Source organism: Bactrocera latifrons, unplaced genomic scaffold (assembly GCF_001853355.1).
Source record: "Bactrocera latifrons isolate USDA-ARS-PBARC rearing strain unplaced genomic scaffold, ASM185335v1 scaffold_59, whole genome shotgun sequence".
Taxonomy (NCBI): domain Eukaryota; kingdom Metazoa; phylum Arthropoda; class Insecta; order Diptera; family Tephritidae; genus Bactrocera; species Bactrocera latifrons.
In genome coordinates, this window is record NW_017537256.1 from 818,992 (window position 1) to 834,468 (window position 15,477).

At 39.2% G+C, this 15,477-nt stretch overlaps 3 protein-coding genes and 1 pseudogene across 3 annotated transcripts in view; 3 read left to right on the top strand and 1 right to left on the bottom strand.

The window, feature by feature from the left end:
• Nucleotides 1–370, top strand: part of LOC108974747 (uricase-like) — a 1,247-nt gene extending 877 nt beyond the window's left edge. Inside the window, exon 2 of the mRNA XM_018942774.1 lies at nt 1–370. Coding sequence (XP_018798319.1) covers nt 1–320 — 320 coding nt within the window. The 3' untranslated portion in view covers nt 321–370.
• A 2,268-nt stretch (nt 371–2,638) lies between these two features.
• Nucleotides 2,639–3,872, top strand: LOC108974784 (annotated as a pseudogene).
• Nucleotides 3,873–4,897: 1,025 nt separating this feature from the next.
• Nucleotides 4,898–11,926, top strand: LOC108974849. The gene is made up of 9 exons (XM_018942940.1): nt 4,898–5,115; nt 5,185–5,505; nt 5,574–5,839; nt 6,377–6,509; nt 6,576–7,071; nt 7,126–7,509; nt 7,577–8,050; nt 8,249–8,502; nt 8,594–11,926. The coding sequence occupies exons 1-9, from the start codon at nt 5,065–5,067 to the stop codon at nt 11,867–11,869; spliced, it is 5,655 nt and encodes a 1,884-aa protein (XP_018798485.1). The 5' UTR covers nt 4,898–5,064; the 3' UTR covers nt 11,870–11,926.
• Nucleotides 11,927–12,560: 634 nt separating this feature from the next.
• Nucleotides 12,561–14,095, bottom strand: LOC108974776 (uricase-like). Its single transcript, XM_018942808.1, has 3 exons — nt 13,715–14,095; nt 13,267–13,575; nt 12,561–13,127 (listed from the first exon to the last, which is right to left on the bottom strand). The coding sequence occupies exons 1-3, from the start codon at nt 13,914–13,916 to the stop codon at nt 12,643–12,645; spliced, it is 996 nt and encodes a 331-aa protein (XP_018798353.1). The 5' UTR covers nt 13,917–14,095; the 3' UTR covers nt 12,561–12,642.
• Nucleotides 14,096–15,477: the final 1,382 nt, after the last annotated feature.

Here is a 15,477-nt window from a genome sequence, read left to right on the forward strand (position 1 = left end):
ACTCCAAAGTAGTTGATATTGATTTCAAGACACATTGGTTGAAAGTACGTGACTTAATATTACAATCGTTTGCTGGTGATCCAGAGAAAGGTGTAGTCATCACTAGTGTCCAGTATGCGGCGTATGTTGCAGAACGTGCTGTGCTTGATGCAATTCCCGAGATTTGTAGCATTTCTATAAGCCTCCCAAATTATAAACATTTTCCTTTCGATTTCTCACGTTTTCCGCCGATCGAGCCGAAAGCTAATGTTATCATTGCTAATCCAGCAGACACGCCGTTGGGCTTGGGATATGCGCAATTAGACCGTTTGGAAAAATGAAAACAATCAAAAAATTATATTATTTCTATCAATTCATTAAGGGATACTTTTATCATTTATATATAATTTTATATTATTACTTATATATAAATTACTTATATATAAAGGTCCATTGGATATTGCTTGAAATAAATAACTTATATAGGGAGGCTAATTATTTGTTAAGTAAATTTTTTTTATACCGTTCCTCTTCCAGGATGGCTTAAAATTAGTCGAAAAGTTGTCTGTTGAACGCACAGTACAGATAGATGTGAAAGATCCAACAAAAACATCTAGAAACTCGATTTGTTCCATCTGCAGCTTAATTGTTTCGATCCCTTAAAATTCTCTATAAGCGCTTGAAGTGTGATAAATCGACGAGTATCGAGTATAAGCATTAGCTTTTCAGCATCAACCATCAAGGATTGAAATCTTAAGTTTAGACTTGGTGAAATGAACACCAAAGACGGTGAACGCAGTGGATGCCCAAAAGAAGTTACTACTGACGAAAAAATCAAACAACCCACAAAATAACTTTGAATCATGGTAAAGTGAAATTCTTCATGATAGCGGGCCCTCTAAAGATATCAAGATTTGGGTATAAGAAAGCTCTGTCCTAAGTGGGTGTTGCGCGAGCTCACTTTTGATCAAAAACAACGACGTGTTGATGATTCGGATCAGTATTTGGAAATGTTCAATTGTAATAAGCCCGAGTTTTGGCGTCGATTTGTGACATTGGATAAAATATGGCTCCATAATTTCACTGTAAAGTCCAATCGACAGCAATCCGAGTGGACTGCTCACGACGAGCCCGCTCCGAAGCATGGAAAGAAGCAAAAGTCGTCTGGCAAGGCTATGACGTTTGTATTTTGGGAGGCATATGAAATAATTTTTATCGCCTACCTTGAAAAAGGAAGGACCATCCACAGCGACTATTCTTTTTCTTCTTTAATGGCAGCGACAGCGCTTACGCGGTTATAGCCGGGTTAACAACAGCGCGCCAATCGTTTCTTCTTTTAGCAATTTGCCGTTAATTCAAGATACGAAGTGCAGCCAGGTCCTTCTCCACCTGATCTCTCTAACGGATTGGAGGTCTTCCTCTTCCTCTGCTTGCTCTGGTGGGTACTGCGTCGAATACTTTCAGAGCTGGATCGTTTTCATCTATACGGACGACATGATCTAGCCAGCGCAGCCCCTGCTTTTAATTTGCTGCACTACATATGTCAATGTCGTCATATAACTCGCACAGCTCATCGTTGCATCGAATGCGATACTCGCTGTTGCTAGTGCGCAAAGTTTCATAAATTGACGACTGTTCGTTTGATGACAGCGTCATTTCAGTCTGGAGCAAGCAGAAGGTACAGTGCGGATGTTGAGGCCAATGATATCAACATCATCGGCATACGGTAGTAGCTGTATACTCGAATTATTGCAGATTGAAGCAGTCACACGATAGGGAGTTTCCTTTTCTGAAACTTTTTTCCGATCCTGACGGAGCTTTTGATATTGCTCAAGGTGAGTTTACACAGCCGTATTAGTTTTGCGGTGATATCAAATTCAGATATCGCGGCATAAACAGCTTTAAAATCGGCGAAGAAGTGGTAGTTGACGATCCTTTTTTCACGGGTCTTTTCCAAGATTTGACTCAGGGTATGGTGAATATCTGGTCTGTTGTTGATTTGTCAGGCCTAAAGCCACACTGATAAGGTCCAATCAGTTTGTTGACGGTGGACTATATATAATATAACCTTACGCTCAATACGGTTCTATCGACCTTCTATACGATGTTGAGGAGGCTTTTCCCATGGTAGTTGGCGCAGATTCTGGGGTCACCTTTTTTGTAGATTGGGCAGAGCCGACTTAAATTTCTATCGTTGAGCAAGCTTACTTTCTACCATATTCTACAAAGAAGCTGATGCATGCTCCTTATCAGTTCTTCGCCGCCGTGTTTGAATAGCTCTGCCGGCAATCCATCTGCCCCGCCGCTTTGCTGTTCTTCAGACGGGTAATTGCTCTTCAAAGTCCCACTACAAAAATGGCAAATGAAAGTCGCTATAATCAATACTTGAAGGGAGCTAAGTTCAATGAAATTGTAAATAAATTTTGGACAAAAAACAAATTCCCTATGGTAGGCCGGGGACTTTTCAATTGACGTGATATACACCTAGAACTTTTATCTCAAATATAAGTAGATAAAAGTATCATCGTTGCTAATCAGTGTGGTCTGGATAATCCCCTGCGATTTCGAAAAAAAATTACTTCACTTTCGGTTTTTTCTCTTCATGTCATACATACATATGTACTTTTTGATTCAAGTTGATAAGATATAATAATTTAGGTATGCATATATTATGCGGTATAATAAAAGACGTCAAGTAGACACTTTAGGCATCTTTGGCAATATTCTTACACGAATAATCTCGGTTTTGCTTTTCTGTTGTCACGATGTTCACTCGTCAATTGCATAATGCTGATCCCAGCAAAGTCACGAAAATACCAGATCCTCGAGCGCCTAATTACCGAATGGGCGATTATGGTTACGGTAAACAGGGAGTGCGTGTGTTTCAACTGAAGAAAGATGGACCCGTACACAGCGTGACCGAATTCAAAGTGAACTCACATATGCGTTTGCGCACACACAAAGAATACTACGAAGGTACTTGCTTTTTCATTATTATTTATAGTTTAATTGAATAGATTATATTTGACATTAGCGGACAATACGGATATCATCGGCAGTGATGTGCAAGAAAATACAATTTATGTGCACGCTCAAAGGCATGGTCTGCATACACCTGAAGAATTTGCGCTCACGCTTACGCAACATTTCCTAGAGACATATGAGCAAGTCGAAGAGTCAAATTTGATCGTGGAAGAATTGGCGTGGGATCGTTTGGGTGAGCAAGAGCACCAGGGCTACTATAAGGGGAAGCAACACAACTGTCTCTTATACACATCTAGATGTGTATAAGAGACAGCCCGTACACAGCGTGACCGAATTCAAAGTGAACTCACATATGCGTTTGCGCACACACAAAGAATACTACCTGTCTCTTATACACATCTAGATGTGTATAAGAGACAGCGATATGGACGACCGCATTTTGTGTACAGATATAAATGCGCGCTGGCAGTACTCCAAAGTAGTTGATATTGATTTCAAGACACATTGGTTGAAAGTACGTGACTTAATATTACAATCGTTTGCTGGTGATCCAGAGAAAGGTGTAATCATCACTAGTGTCCAATATGCGGCGTATGTTGCAGAACGTGCTGTGCTTGATGCAATTCCCGAGATTTGTAGCATTTCAATAAGCTTTCCAAATTATAAACATTTTCCTTTCGATTTTTCACGTTTTCCGCCGATCGAGCCGAAAGCTAATGTTATCATTGTTAATCCAGCAGAGACGCCGTTGAGTTTAGGATACGCGCAATTAGACCGTTTGGAAAAATGAAAAACAAAAATATATATTATTTCTATGAATTCAATTGCTTTTAAAGAGATACTTTTATAATTAATTTAACAAGTGATATGCATATGTATATATGTAGGTAAATTGGTTATCGGTTGAAATAAAAAGTTACAGCTGTTCAAAAATTAGTGAAAATAATGAAGAAATTCGCTATATTTTGAAACTTGTGTACAGTTCGTGTAGCACAGGAATGATTCGCTCGCTTCCGTTATGGAAATTTCGATGTGAAATGGTTGAAAATGTCAATGAAATTATAGAAAAGACTAACCAGGTCACATAAGCAGCCATGACATCGCTAATTTAGTTTTACATTCATCACCAAACGGTTTTGAACCATTTAAAAAATGCTGGTTACAAAAAGTAGGTCGCTGTTTGGGAAAGACCGAATTAACATCTTCGAATCTTTGCTGAAACGAAATGAAATCGAGCCATTTCTGAAGTGAATGGAACAGGAGACGAAAAGTGGATCAAATACGACAATAATGTGCGATAAAATCACGTTCTAAGCATGGTGAAGCTCAACAAAAGGTCGTAAAGCCAGGATTGACGCCTGGAAAGGTTATTACATTTTACTATTAACAACTGAAGAGATTGAAGCAAGCAATCGAAAAAAAAGGTCTGAACTTATCAACAGAAAAGGCTTCGCCTTCCATCAAGACAACGCTAGACCACACACATCTTTGATGACTCGGCTTGACTGGGAAGTTTTGATGCTAAGTTTTTCGCCGAGAAATAAGAAAAGTTTGACACTGATACAATAATGTCGCTAGCGGAAAAATGGCAAAAAGTACAGAAAATGGTACATTATTGGTTCATTAAAGTTCATTGTAAATTAAAAAAAAAAAAAATAAGTTCAAATTTGATTAGAAATACGAAAATACTTCTTGGATAATTAATATATATTAATTCATTTATAATGCGAAAAAAACGTGGAAAATAGGAATTTTTTCAGCCGCCAAAACCCACGTAACCCTTTAATTATTACGTGTTTGGTGTAAAGCAGACTCTACTGTAGCATAACACGTTGTAAAAATGCACACCTTTTCGGTTAGGCTATATACATAACCCGCTGCAATTGCCAGTTCCTTTTTTGTGACGCTATAACTTATCACATTCCATTTATATACTCGCCTTTCATTTGTTTCTCTTTTGGAGCGCTCGTATTTGTTGTACAATCCGTTAACTCTTACAAAATTACACACGTTTTACACTTAATGATAAACTATGAAAAGAAAAATCATAAAAAGTTAATTGTAGATTGCAGACATATGTTGTTCTGATTAAACCTTCTAATGGAAATGCATATTTACTTTTATTTCCAATTAATTATCTCCTTACAAGTGGTAAGTAAATGTGCAACAGAGTATTTCCAGCACTACAAAAAAAAAAAATATATCCTCTTTCATTTGAAGTGCCTAAACCAAGTACTACGACCTGATGCCGCTAATGTGGTGCCCTTTGCACCCGCAACACCACCGTTACCATCGAAATGCGCGCCCAAATCCTCTACAAGTGTGCCGAAAAATGCATTGCAATTTCGTTTACCTTTCATGGATATGAATATTCAAAATGAGCGCAACTTACATATTATGCAGGAAATCTCGACTGAACAAATTTTCATCCTGCATGGCAACGAGTTATATACACTGATCGTGAGCGGAGTGGAAAAGCGTTTATCCTTGGCTGGCGTGTTGGCTGGTGGTGTGCGGCAACATGAACCCATAGCAGCGGAGGTAAGAGTAAAAACTATTTATGCATTCATCTAGACAATTAATTGACAAAACTTTATTCAATTTTAAAGGTGATTGCTTGGCGCAATTATTTGCTGCTTGTTGTGGCTTTGGAAGAATATTTGGAGATTTATCAATTGAATGCCGTTGTATTGGCGCAAAACGCTGAGGCGGCAAAATTATTCCAAGTTAATAAGGACACTATAACGAATTTCGAACCAATACAACAGCTAACCATAAATGGTAGATTTCGTAAACTTTTCCTCTTCAGTGCTCATGAGGGACAAATCATGCTTTTAACGGCCGTGAATTACACAAAACTACAATCAAAATTACGGTACGTATGTATGGCCGCTACTCTCTCCCTTAGCACTAGCGAAAGAACGTTATATCGTTCTTTTGTTTTCCATTAGTTTTTTTTTTAAAACCCGAATACCTGATTTAAGTTTACATTTTCTTCATTAATATTTGGCGTAGACACCGCTTATGTGTTAGGTGTTTCTCGTGTAGTACAGCGTCTAATACTTTCAGAGCTGGGGAGTTTTCGTCCATTAGGATCATCGTCATAGTTCCAATGAATGCGATACTCGCCGTTGCCAAAGCGCAAAGAACCATAAATATTCCGCAGAACCTTTCAACGTCAGTTTAGCGATTAAACAAATTCGAAACTAGTTATGAGCTCTTGAAAACATAGGTAGATCTTCGCAATATCCACAAGAACTCTTCAAAGTCTTTAAATATAAGCATGATTATATTGTCTGATTCTCTGAAAAAAGGTTTATTTGAAATAAATTACTGTTGGGAAGGAACAGGTGTTCTTCTACCAGCTGAATATCTCTTCAATCTATGGTAATTATGATTGTTTTGTTTGCAGTACTTATGAGTGGTCGAATACCTTCTTTGAGTTGGTGGAAGATCTTACAATACCAGCTATACACGTGTTGAAAGTAATTGGCACCACACCGAAATTTTTGCTTAGTGGACGTCTTATAAAACATCAGGGACGGGTATTTATTACAAAAATACATTTTTACTATACACGACAAATAACAATTACCTGCTTGCTTCCTTAGACTATAGTCGTTGTTTATGAAGTTAGCACAACCGATTTGCATTTACGCAATCGTCAAACACTCACGATACCCTCGACCATCATACATGCTTACACTTTTCATGGACGAAATTATCTGATTGGATGTGCGGCACAACAGCAGAAATGCAATAGTTTTTGGATGAAGCGTGATGAGACACAATTCTCACTCTATCGAAATTTTAACGGTAAAGAATTGACCTTCGAACGCTTCGGCGCGGGAAAGCATTTTTTGGTTGGTACAAACCAGAGAGCTGTTAATGCTTATCCGAACGCGCGTATGGACTGCTATGCGAGCTACACGGCAAAAGAAAGCGATGTCAGTCAAATAATAACCCATGTGAGTGCGCAGAATGAATCGTTTGTATTGCTGAGTTACCGGCGACCGTTTAATACTTTGTTGCGTATTTTCGAGGTTATCACAGCGGATGGCCAGAGTTTGGGTGCGCCATTGGCAATGAATGAAACTCTGCTCGAAGGTCAGTTTACCTAGTTTTCTATTCGTTGCTATTTTTCCTAAACACCAATTTCAGATTTCAATATACTACAACTACACCGACACGAGTTCGAAGGAACCGTGCAACGTCTTCGCAGTTTGTTGTTGCAACGTAAAGCCGCTATGGACACCTTTCGGAAAGCTGCACTTATTTTACGTCCTAAAATTAAGACATTGAAAGCGCCTCATCCGGTCCGGCTGCAAGCGGGCAATGTAGGGATTATTAAAATTGTGGCTGAGTCGCTACAGAGTCCACTGCAATTATTGAGGCGTGTGGAGGAGTTACGTGCGCCCCAACGTAGTGCACGTTTCATGCGAGCAGTACACCAAAAACCTGGCTTCGTATTAGATATCCCGCCTGTGGCACGGATTCGTCGCCTGCATGTCGGTAATCTTTTGTACAATGGCTCACTTCTACCCGGTAGGTTACAATCAATGCAACAACAAGTTGTGAAAATCTTATACATTACAACTTGTTTCTCAAACAGGTTTCCACTTGGATAATACATCAAGTACTCGACAACCTGTTCTCTCCATACGCTCCGCAATACGCACCAAAGTGCTGAGCACATCGCAGTTACTGACACGGCAATCGTTTCGAACTCGACGTGAGAATTCTGAAGAATCTCGCAATGCGCCTATCATGGTGGGCGAACTAAGCGTGGAGCGCATCAATAATGTTTCAGTAAATGAGTTTTTCAACTCGTTGTTTTTACGTAATCGCGATCGTAAACTGAAAGGTGTTCTAAAATTGCAAGGTGAAGCGAAAGTGGACTCCCTATGGACACCAATACTAAATGATTTAGTGGTTGCCCAACTTTTCAACCTGAAGGAGCCACAGGTAGTAAGCTCGAAAATGATGATAGACACAATAAATGCGAAGGAAATGCAGGCGAATTTGGTAAATGGCTTAAATTTCACCGAAGATATAGCGTTTAGTGGCCGAGATGACTTAATTGAAGGTAACCCTTATTTGTGTTATTAGACTTCTATTCATACCTGTATATTAACTAACCTACATATTACCATTTAAATATTTGTGTCTAATGAGGATAAGCTAGAGTTGCTTCTTCTAAAGTATAATAGTAGTCTTACTATATAAGGAATATTTAATGGTTAATAATATATCACTTTTAATACGAACCATAATTTCCCTCAAGGTCCAATTGAAATGAAAAAAATGAGCATAGCCGGTGATCTAATAGTTGATTACCAACCGAAAGTGGAGCGTAGCAACGATGATACGAAATTACAGTTTCATCAGTTCTACACAGGCAAAGTAATCATTAACGGCACTTTAACGGTGGATAATTTGGAACTTGATAACAGCCTGTCAACGGAGGTTTTTGTGAATGGTCAAGCTTTTGACAAGTCGACATTGAGAGAGACTTACTTGCTACAAAATACACCTCAGGTAGGGAGATATACTAAAAGTTGATGTACTGTACAAAGTAAGCAAAATTTTCCTATAACTCCGTACTTGTTATCCTATTATTACTACACAGAATATACGCGCAGCTATTCATTTTGGTAATGCTAAAGTAACCATACCTAAATTTACAACCACATTTTTAAATGACCACCACACCGCACAACATTTACTCGCCAGTGGTCACCAAATGTTAGAGACGCCACTTTTACTCATATTTATGCAAGCCCAAGTAGATGGTGACGTTATCTGTAAGGCATATAAATCAAATTTACTGGAATTATCCGAGGATGTCGTGCGTCGTGGCGACTCAGAAATTATAACCGGTTTCAAGATATTCCAGTCACCACTCACCGTGGAACACCTAACGGCAGCAAAGTTAAAAAATTTGTCCACAAGTGACTTGGTTATGAAGTCGCAACTGAAGAGTGAATACCATTTCTTTGGTAAAAAATCTTTCGATAGATTCGTGGTTACCAAGAACACATTTGTGGAACAGCATTTAAATTACACTTATTTGAATGGCATAAATTTAAAAGCACCATTAAAACGGGATCATTTTTTCAAGCACCTGTATATGCCATATCAACTACAAGCAACAAATATCGTCCTACATAAGATCAATGGTATCTCCTTCGATAAGATCTTCGACAGGTTGTCCGTGGAGAATGAGAAGCTTGTGCTGCATAAAGATTTATTAGTCAAGGGCAATGTGGAATTCCTCGAAAACTTGCAAGTGGATAACATAAATGACATAAAATGGATGGACTATGTTGCGGATTTAGTGCGCAACAATGAGAATGCGGTAATAAATGGTTCCACAGTATTTATGCAAGGACTGACTGTGAAAAATATGCTAAAAACGCCTCTAATAAATAATATTGATATGCGTGATGTCTTCAGCAATGTCCTCTTAAAGTCCAAACCTCAGCAAATAACTGGCAACTATACTTTTGGCAATTTGCGCTTAACCAATCTTGACGTCAAGACTATAAATGATGAATCCACAAAGACTTTTATCGATACGCGCACAGAAGAGGTTGTCTTAGCAGGTGATCTAATCTTATCAAAGCTCACTGTACAAGGCGATGTGAATGGCAAATTCGAGAACTCGTTTCGTTACACTTCCCTCAATGAGCAACTGCAGCAGCTACCACAGCGACGTTGGCGCAATCTGATTGTGCATGGTAATGCTTATTGGAATGAGTCTGCTGCCAGCAGCACGAAACAATACGAGCTGCTGCAATATCTTTATAGACATGCGGTGCGACGCAGCGGCGATCAAGTAATTTCGGGTACTGTCTATATGACACAGCCCATCATAAGTAGAATGTGTACGCGCACCACATTTCCTAAAGGCGTGGATCTAAAATACATAGCGCGTGATTGCCTGTTAAAAAATACTACCGCACCGCAGACCATTACCAGCGGCAAGTTGTTTCATAAACCGTTGCGTTTACAGCGTGCTTTGGTCAATGGTCCATTGCGTGTTACTACATTGAATACGATAGATGTGCAACGTTTTCATGCGTCCCTATATCGCGTTTCTAGTGACATGCCGATCGAAGGTCCCTTGTATTTCAAAATACCACCCATCGTCGGACAACTGCTAGTGCAGGGTCTCGTTAATGGCATGCCTACCTCGCAGATATATACCACCTCGAATGGTTTGATGCCGCCAGTAAAGATGTATAGCTTAGTGGTTGATGAGAATATAGAAATTGGTGATGTGAACGATTTGAGTCTTGATTATTTGCTGTCGAAACGCGTAAAGCTGAACGGCGAACCGCAGAATGTAGAAGGCTTCTTGGTATTTGAAAACCTGATTTTAAATAATGAAATTTTGCTGCAGTCAATAAACGGCATACCGGTCGATGATATGGTGTTCAAGGAAAGTGGCCATGTACAAGTGATTGATGGACAAAAGTTGGTTGAAGGCAATCTAATTTTTAATGGACCTGTGCATGTTTTAAATTTGAATGGCGAACGTTTGGTAGATATGTATAAACAGAGCATTCTCACAGCGGCTAACTATCATTTCGACAATCTCACCATTGACCAAGGCACATTTGTAAAGGGGTTGGTGCTCGTTGGCAACATGCCGATGAAATCTAAGCTTAGAACTATGCAAACTGGTGAGACAAGTGAGAAACTTTCAGATATGCTACAAGTGGAGGCCGATCCAGAAGATGTCATTGACCTGGAAGATAATGACGCCTACCGCGAAGAATTAACCGATGCGGTGGATGAGTTGTCCAAACTGCTTAGCACACAGAATGCATGTTTGAGCCAACACAACAATGTCAGCCAGCAACATTTGCTTTATCTGGATTTCGACTTCAGCACGGAGGTTCTGAAACATTATGCCAACGAAAGCGTGGATGAGACCTTTCTCACTAATCTGCAGCACATTTCTATGTGCGAGCATCGATTGCTACAGGTGCAGTTCGCTGCAGAGAGCCGTCGTCTGTTCATCACCAATGTTACCAGCAGCTACTTGACGGCGCGCACAGACACCATATGGGTGAAGACACAAAACTATTGTGACGATCGCTATAAAAAGGTGAAGAGCAAAGTAACGGTGACTGGTCGTAAAGTTGCGAAAGTTTTCGGCATGAAAAAGTTCATTGAGAGCGTAGAATTACTTGTGAGCGACAAGCAGCACACGTTCCTGCTGCTGCATGCTGTCGATGAGACACGTAATCGTAATGAGGTGCGCGTTTTGCGCATCAACGATGAACGCGACGATATCGCAGATTGGCAAACGATACCCTTTGGTATGGGCAAGTCCATGCGTCTTTTCAAGTTCAAAAATTTTACAGCATTACTTAGTAGTGCGGTGGTGAACAATCAACATGTAGTGACCATTTATCATTTTAATCCTGAAACGGAACACTTCAAGCTCGCACAAGTTATTGATGGTCCATATGATGTGTTGGAGATGGTGGCTTTGCAACCACAACGTTATCAATTGCTGTTAAGTTGCCACAAATGCCATAACGTCAACGTTTACGAATTGACTCGCGAAAGCGTAAGCTCGTATAAGCTTCTGCAAATCATAAAATTGCCAATGCGCATTGATAAGTTGCATACATTCACCATGGGCGATGGTGAATTGTTCCTATTGACTTTGGGTGAGCAGCAACAGGATTTCTATTATTTGCACAGATATGCCTTCATACAGGGTTGGGTGCTTAGCACTTTCGGTTATTTCCGGAATATACAACTGGCTGTGCCGCTGAGTGACATGCTATCATCGTCAACCGGCAATGATTTGTTGCTATTGTTGTGCGGTGGCGATGAAAGCGGTAGATGCAACGCGGTGCGTGCATTTACTCAACAATCATTATAATTTATTAATTCGCTTATTTCATTAAAATGTTTCTTTGTAAATATATATGTATGTATATGTTAAGCTAATATTTTTGAATGTTTAAAAATAAAATCAGATCTACGTGAAAATAAAAAAAATATTTATGTACCCATGGAAGCGGAAATATACATAAACCATGTCATAAAAAAAATTCAGCCATAAGTTTTATTTTCTAAAAGTCGCATATTGAGCTGTTAGAAATGTAAATGTGAAGTTCTAGACTAGAAGCCACCTTGTGTCTCCTTTACATTGAATTTTAGTGGCACCAAAATTGTGGGTTTGGACGAAGCCGTAGTTAAGCTAATACTATGGTGTATTTGTCTGGTGAACGGCGTTCAGTAAAGTCACAGTTACAATGCGTTCAAGAACAGTGTCAGTGCCACACTACCTATCACACCAACGATGGTACTGAATGCTTAGTACATATAACATGCGTGGACATAGCCCGCAGATATATTGCTGGCTGCTATTAGATACCTGGAAACTGGGATTATGAAGGAACGTAGGGATGAATATTCTGAAATCCTCTCTCACTTCGATTGCATCCCTGATAACTTGGATGATTGTGTCACGGAACCTACTCCTGGCCAGCAGCTTCTTTGCCCACATACCTTTCAGATTTATTTTAGTTTTATTAGAAAACAAATACCACAGCTAAATGTATGTATATTTAATTTGAAAACACTGTAAGCTTATAATAATGGTAGAGAAAATAACTAAAAAATATATAATATAAATTTGTTTAAGGACTTTCACAAATGACTTTTTAAATCCTTTCTTGCTAATTGCGCATAAATGGTGCCATGTGGCTTATCGGTTGGAATGAAGACTTCATTATTCTCACCAGGCACAACACTTTGGAATGGTTTCGTATCGAAATTAAAGTAGTGCTTGTTGGGCAAAGTCATTGAAATTACCGACACTTGCGGTATAACATCGAGTACCTCCTTCTCAGAGAGATATAGCGTATTTTGTACCGACACCGAAGACACACCCACATTTGGATCGCCAGCGAAATTTCTAATGATGATATTCTTCACTTTATTCCAAGTTTGACAGAACTTCACATCATCGATACTGGAATATTCCCAACTGCAATCGACCACGGTGCTGAAAAGGCGATCATATTGATCAGGCAATGTGCGAAACTCGTCATTGACGAAATTGACAAACGACGACTGTGTAGTCTTCAGTACGCGTAGACCTTTAATGCCGCTAATGACAGTCTGTTTGGGATCTGCATGTAAGAGAGCGCAAGCAATAGAAAAAAAGAGAGTGGAAAATACAATGTAATAGGCATAAGTAATGTGCGGTGCAAATACAACAATCAGACTACAAGAATAAGAAATAACAATTTATATTATATTTGCACTTACCCGTGCGCCTCAGCACGACATCACAGTAGCGCTGCGCGATCGGTGTAAAGATGAAGGCGTGATTGTGACGATGACGATTGTTGATCGATGTGTAATTGTCATCACAGATGCCGCTGTCCTCTTGTGCGATGCGCTCCCAAGGATACTCCTCGACATGTACATGTGCCTCGGCAACATGTGAGTACTTATTGAGAAAATGATTGGCGAGCAGCAATGCAAACTTTTCTGGATTTTCGATACCGTATTTCTTAGCTAGCAAGTAAACGGTGTTCTTCTGCGAATCGGTGGCCACAATATCTGAGTTATCACCTGATTAAGATGGAAAGTAAACACATAATTGGTTTATATAATTTTCATTTCTACATGATTGATTTTTTAGTTGAGAACTAGTCACTTTCTGAGCTGCTTTCTTATGTCTAAAATGCTTGACGGTATATACATTTCTTACCGTGATAGTAATCCTTTTGACTGTATAACTTTAAATGTGTGCCGACTTCGAATTCTTTTATCGAGTGCACTGGCCCATTCCTCTTAACATGCAAGACTTTAACACTATCCTTGCCATAGCCATAATCGGAGATCGTATACTGGTGTGGTGTGTTCGACGTCGCTGCTGGCTGTACTTCGGGCGTTGTGACGTGACTTTGCATTGGTCTCGCAAATATTTTTTCTGCTGATCCTTAGTTGTGAAGTTATCAAAAGTGGACACGTGGTGCTTACAATCCGCGGAATTGATCGCAACTGTGTTTGCGATGATATTTTTGGAATAACAGTTATACGCTGATGAAATCAGTTTGATAGAGTAGTCAGACTCTGACTGCGTACATGTTGCATTTGTGCTAATTTATATAAGTTTATTGAAGATATATACATATATACGCAGAAGATAGTCGACGAGACTTTATACAAACGAATCTTGTTTATATATCTACTTTCAGTCCAATGATAAGCAGACATGATTAAGTTAGTGATATGGAAGTGAAGATAAAAACTTATATCATACATATCATGAGACATAGCAACAATATACAAGTATACTATATGACAGGTGTAAATAATAGTGTTTGTCAGGAAAAAATGCAAAATATTATCCATAAATCCAATCCTGCACAATTAAGTGCAGTGAACGGATATAATAGCAGGCGAATGTCATATAAGTTGCTCTTTGCGTCCTGTTAGAACAATGCCATCACAAAGGACACAATAGCAGCTCATCAGCCGATTGTGCGTATGTGTGTGTGTAACAATAATAATAGTCCCGCACAATGGTAGGCAAATTGATTGAGCACAGTTTGAGCCTTTAAATGGCTGTCGCAAAACCGTTAGCGCCACTGTTATTGCTGTGAATCCGCTGGCAACCTACAAAGTTCAAGTTCGCACGTAATCAAATGTGTACGTGTGCTCCTGTTGTGTCTACCTACATGTACATATACATACATGCCAATCTTTCTCCTTGCGATATCAGTGCCACCGTCTGTCATTGTTGCTGATTTGTTTACAGTTTGTAGCTTATCTGTATGTGGCAGCATATATCCTTATGTACTAGTAACTGTGTGTGTTTTGTTTTCTTAAGTGCAAATGTAAATAGAAGCTATGCCTTTTATTAGTACTCGACTTTCTATAATTATTATTTTTGCTGTTGAAAGCACTCGTCGCGAATTAAGCTTTCACACTTTTTCACGTACACACACCCATACATATAGAAATAAATTCATGCATACAACCGCATATATTCATAAATATTTACTGAAGTGTGGACTGGCTCGCGAATCGCTCGCTTGCAATGTTTATCCTGTGATAAGATTAGCGCAATTTTAAATATTTTGATACGAATGTTGATTTCAAAACAAATCTTGTATTCAAATGTATATGTACAGAGATTTTATTTTGTTTACATACATGTAAAACTCACTTTTGTTAGTAGCTGGCTTCGTGTTGATAATGCGTACACATCTGATCAAATATTACCCGGACTGAGAAAAAATCACTTGTTAAAAGCTGCGGTGGTTCTTAGGGGCCTTTAGTGCCTTCAGTGAATTTTGAATTTTTAACGATTTTTTTCGTTTTTGGCCCAGTTTGGTTTTTGGAGCGCTACTTCTTATTACAGGTAATGTTAGCTGTTAATAATCACCTTGCCGACCTCTACGCAACGTAGGTTTAAAAAGGTTCAGATCTTTTGATATGGTTCTAGCATTGACACGCTTCATTCAT

Bases quoted from the DNA above. Each gene is read 5' to 3' on its own strand.
- LOC108974776 (XM_018942808.1), bottom strand. From the start codon at position 13,916: ATGCAAAGTCACGTCACAACGCCCGAAGTACAGCCAGCAGCGACGTCG. The intron at 13,576-13,714 runs GTAAGAAATGTA...CATCTTAATCAG, and splicing joins TCAAAAGGATTACTATCACG to GTGATAACTCAGATATTGTG. The intron at 13,128-13,266 runs GTAAGTGCAAAT...TCTTACATGCAG, and splicing joins TGTCGTGCTGAGGCGCACGG to ATCCCAAACAGACTGTCATT.
- LOC108974849 (XM_018942940.1), top strand. From the start codon at position 5,065: ATGGAAATGCATATTTACTTTTATTTCCAATTAATTATCTCCTTACAA. The intron at 7,510-7,576 runs GTAGGTTACAAT...TTTCTCAAACAG, and splicing joins CAATGGCTCACTTCTACCCG to GTTTCCACTTGGATAATACA. The intron at 8,051-8,248 runs GTAACCCTTATT...ATTTCCCTCAAG, and splicing joins CCGAGATGACTTAATTGAAG to GTCCAATTGAAATGAAAAAA.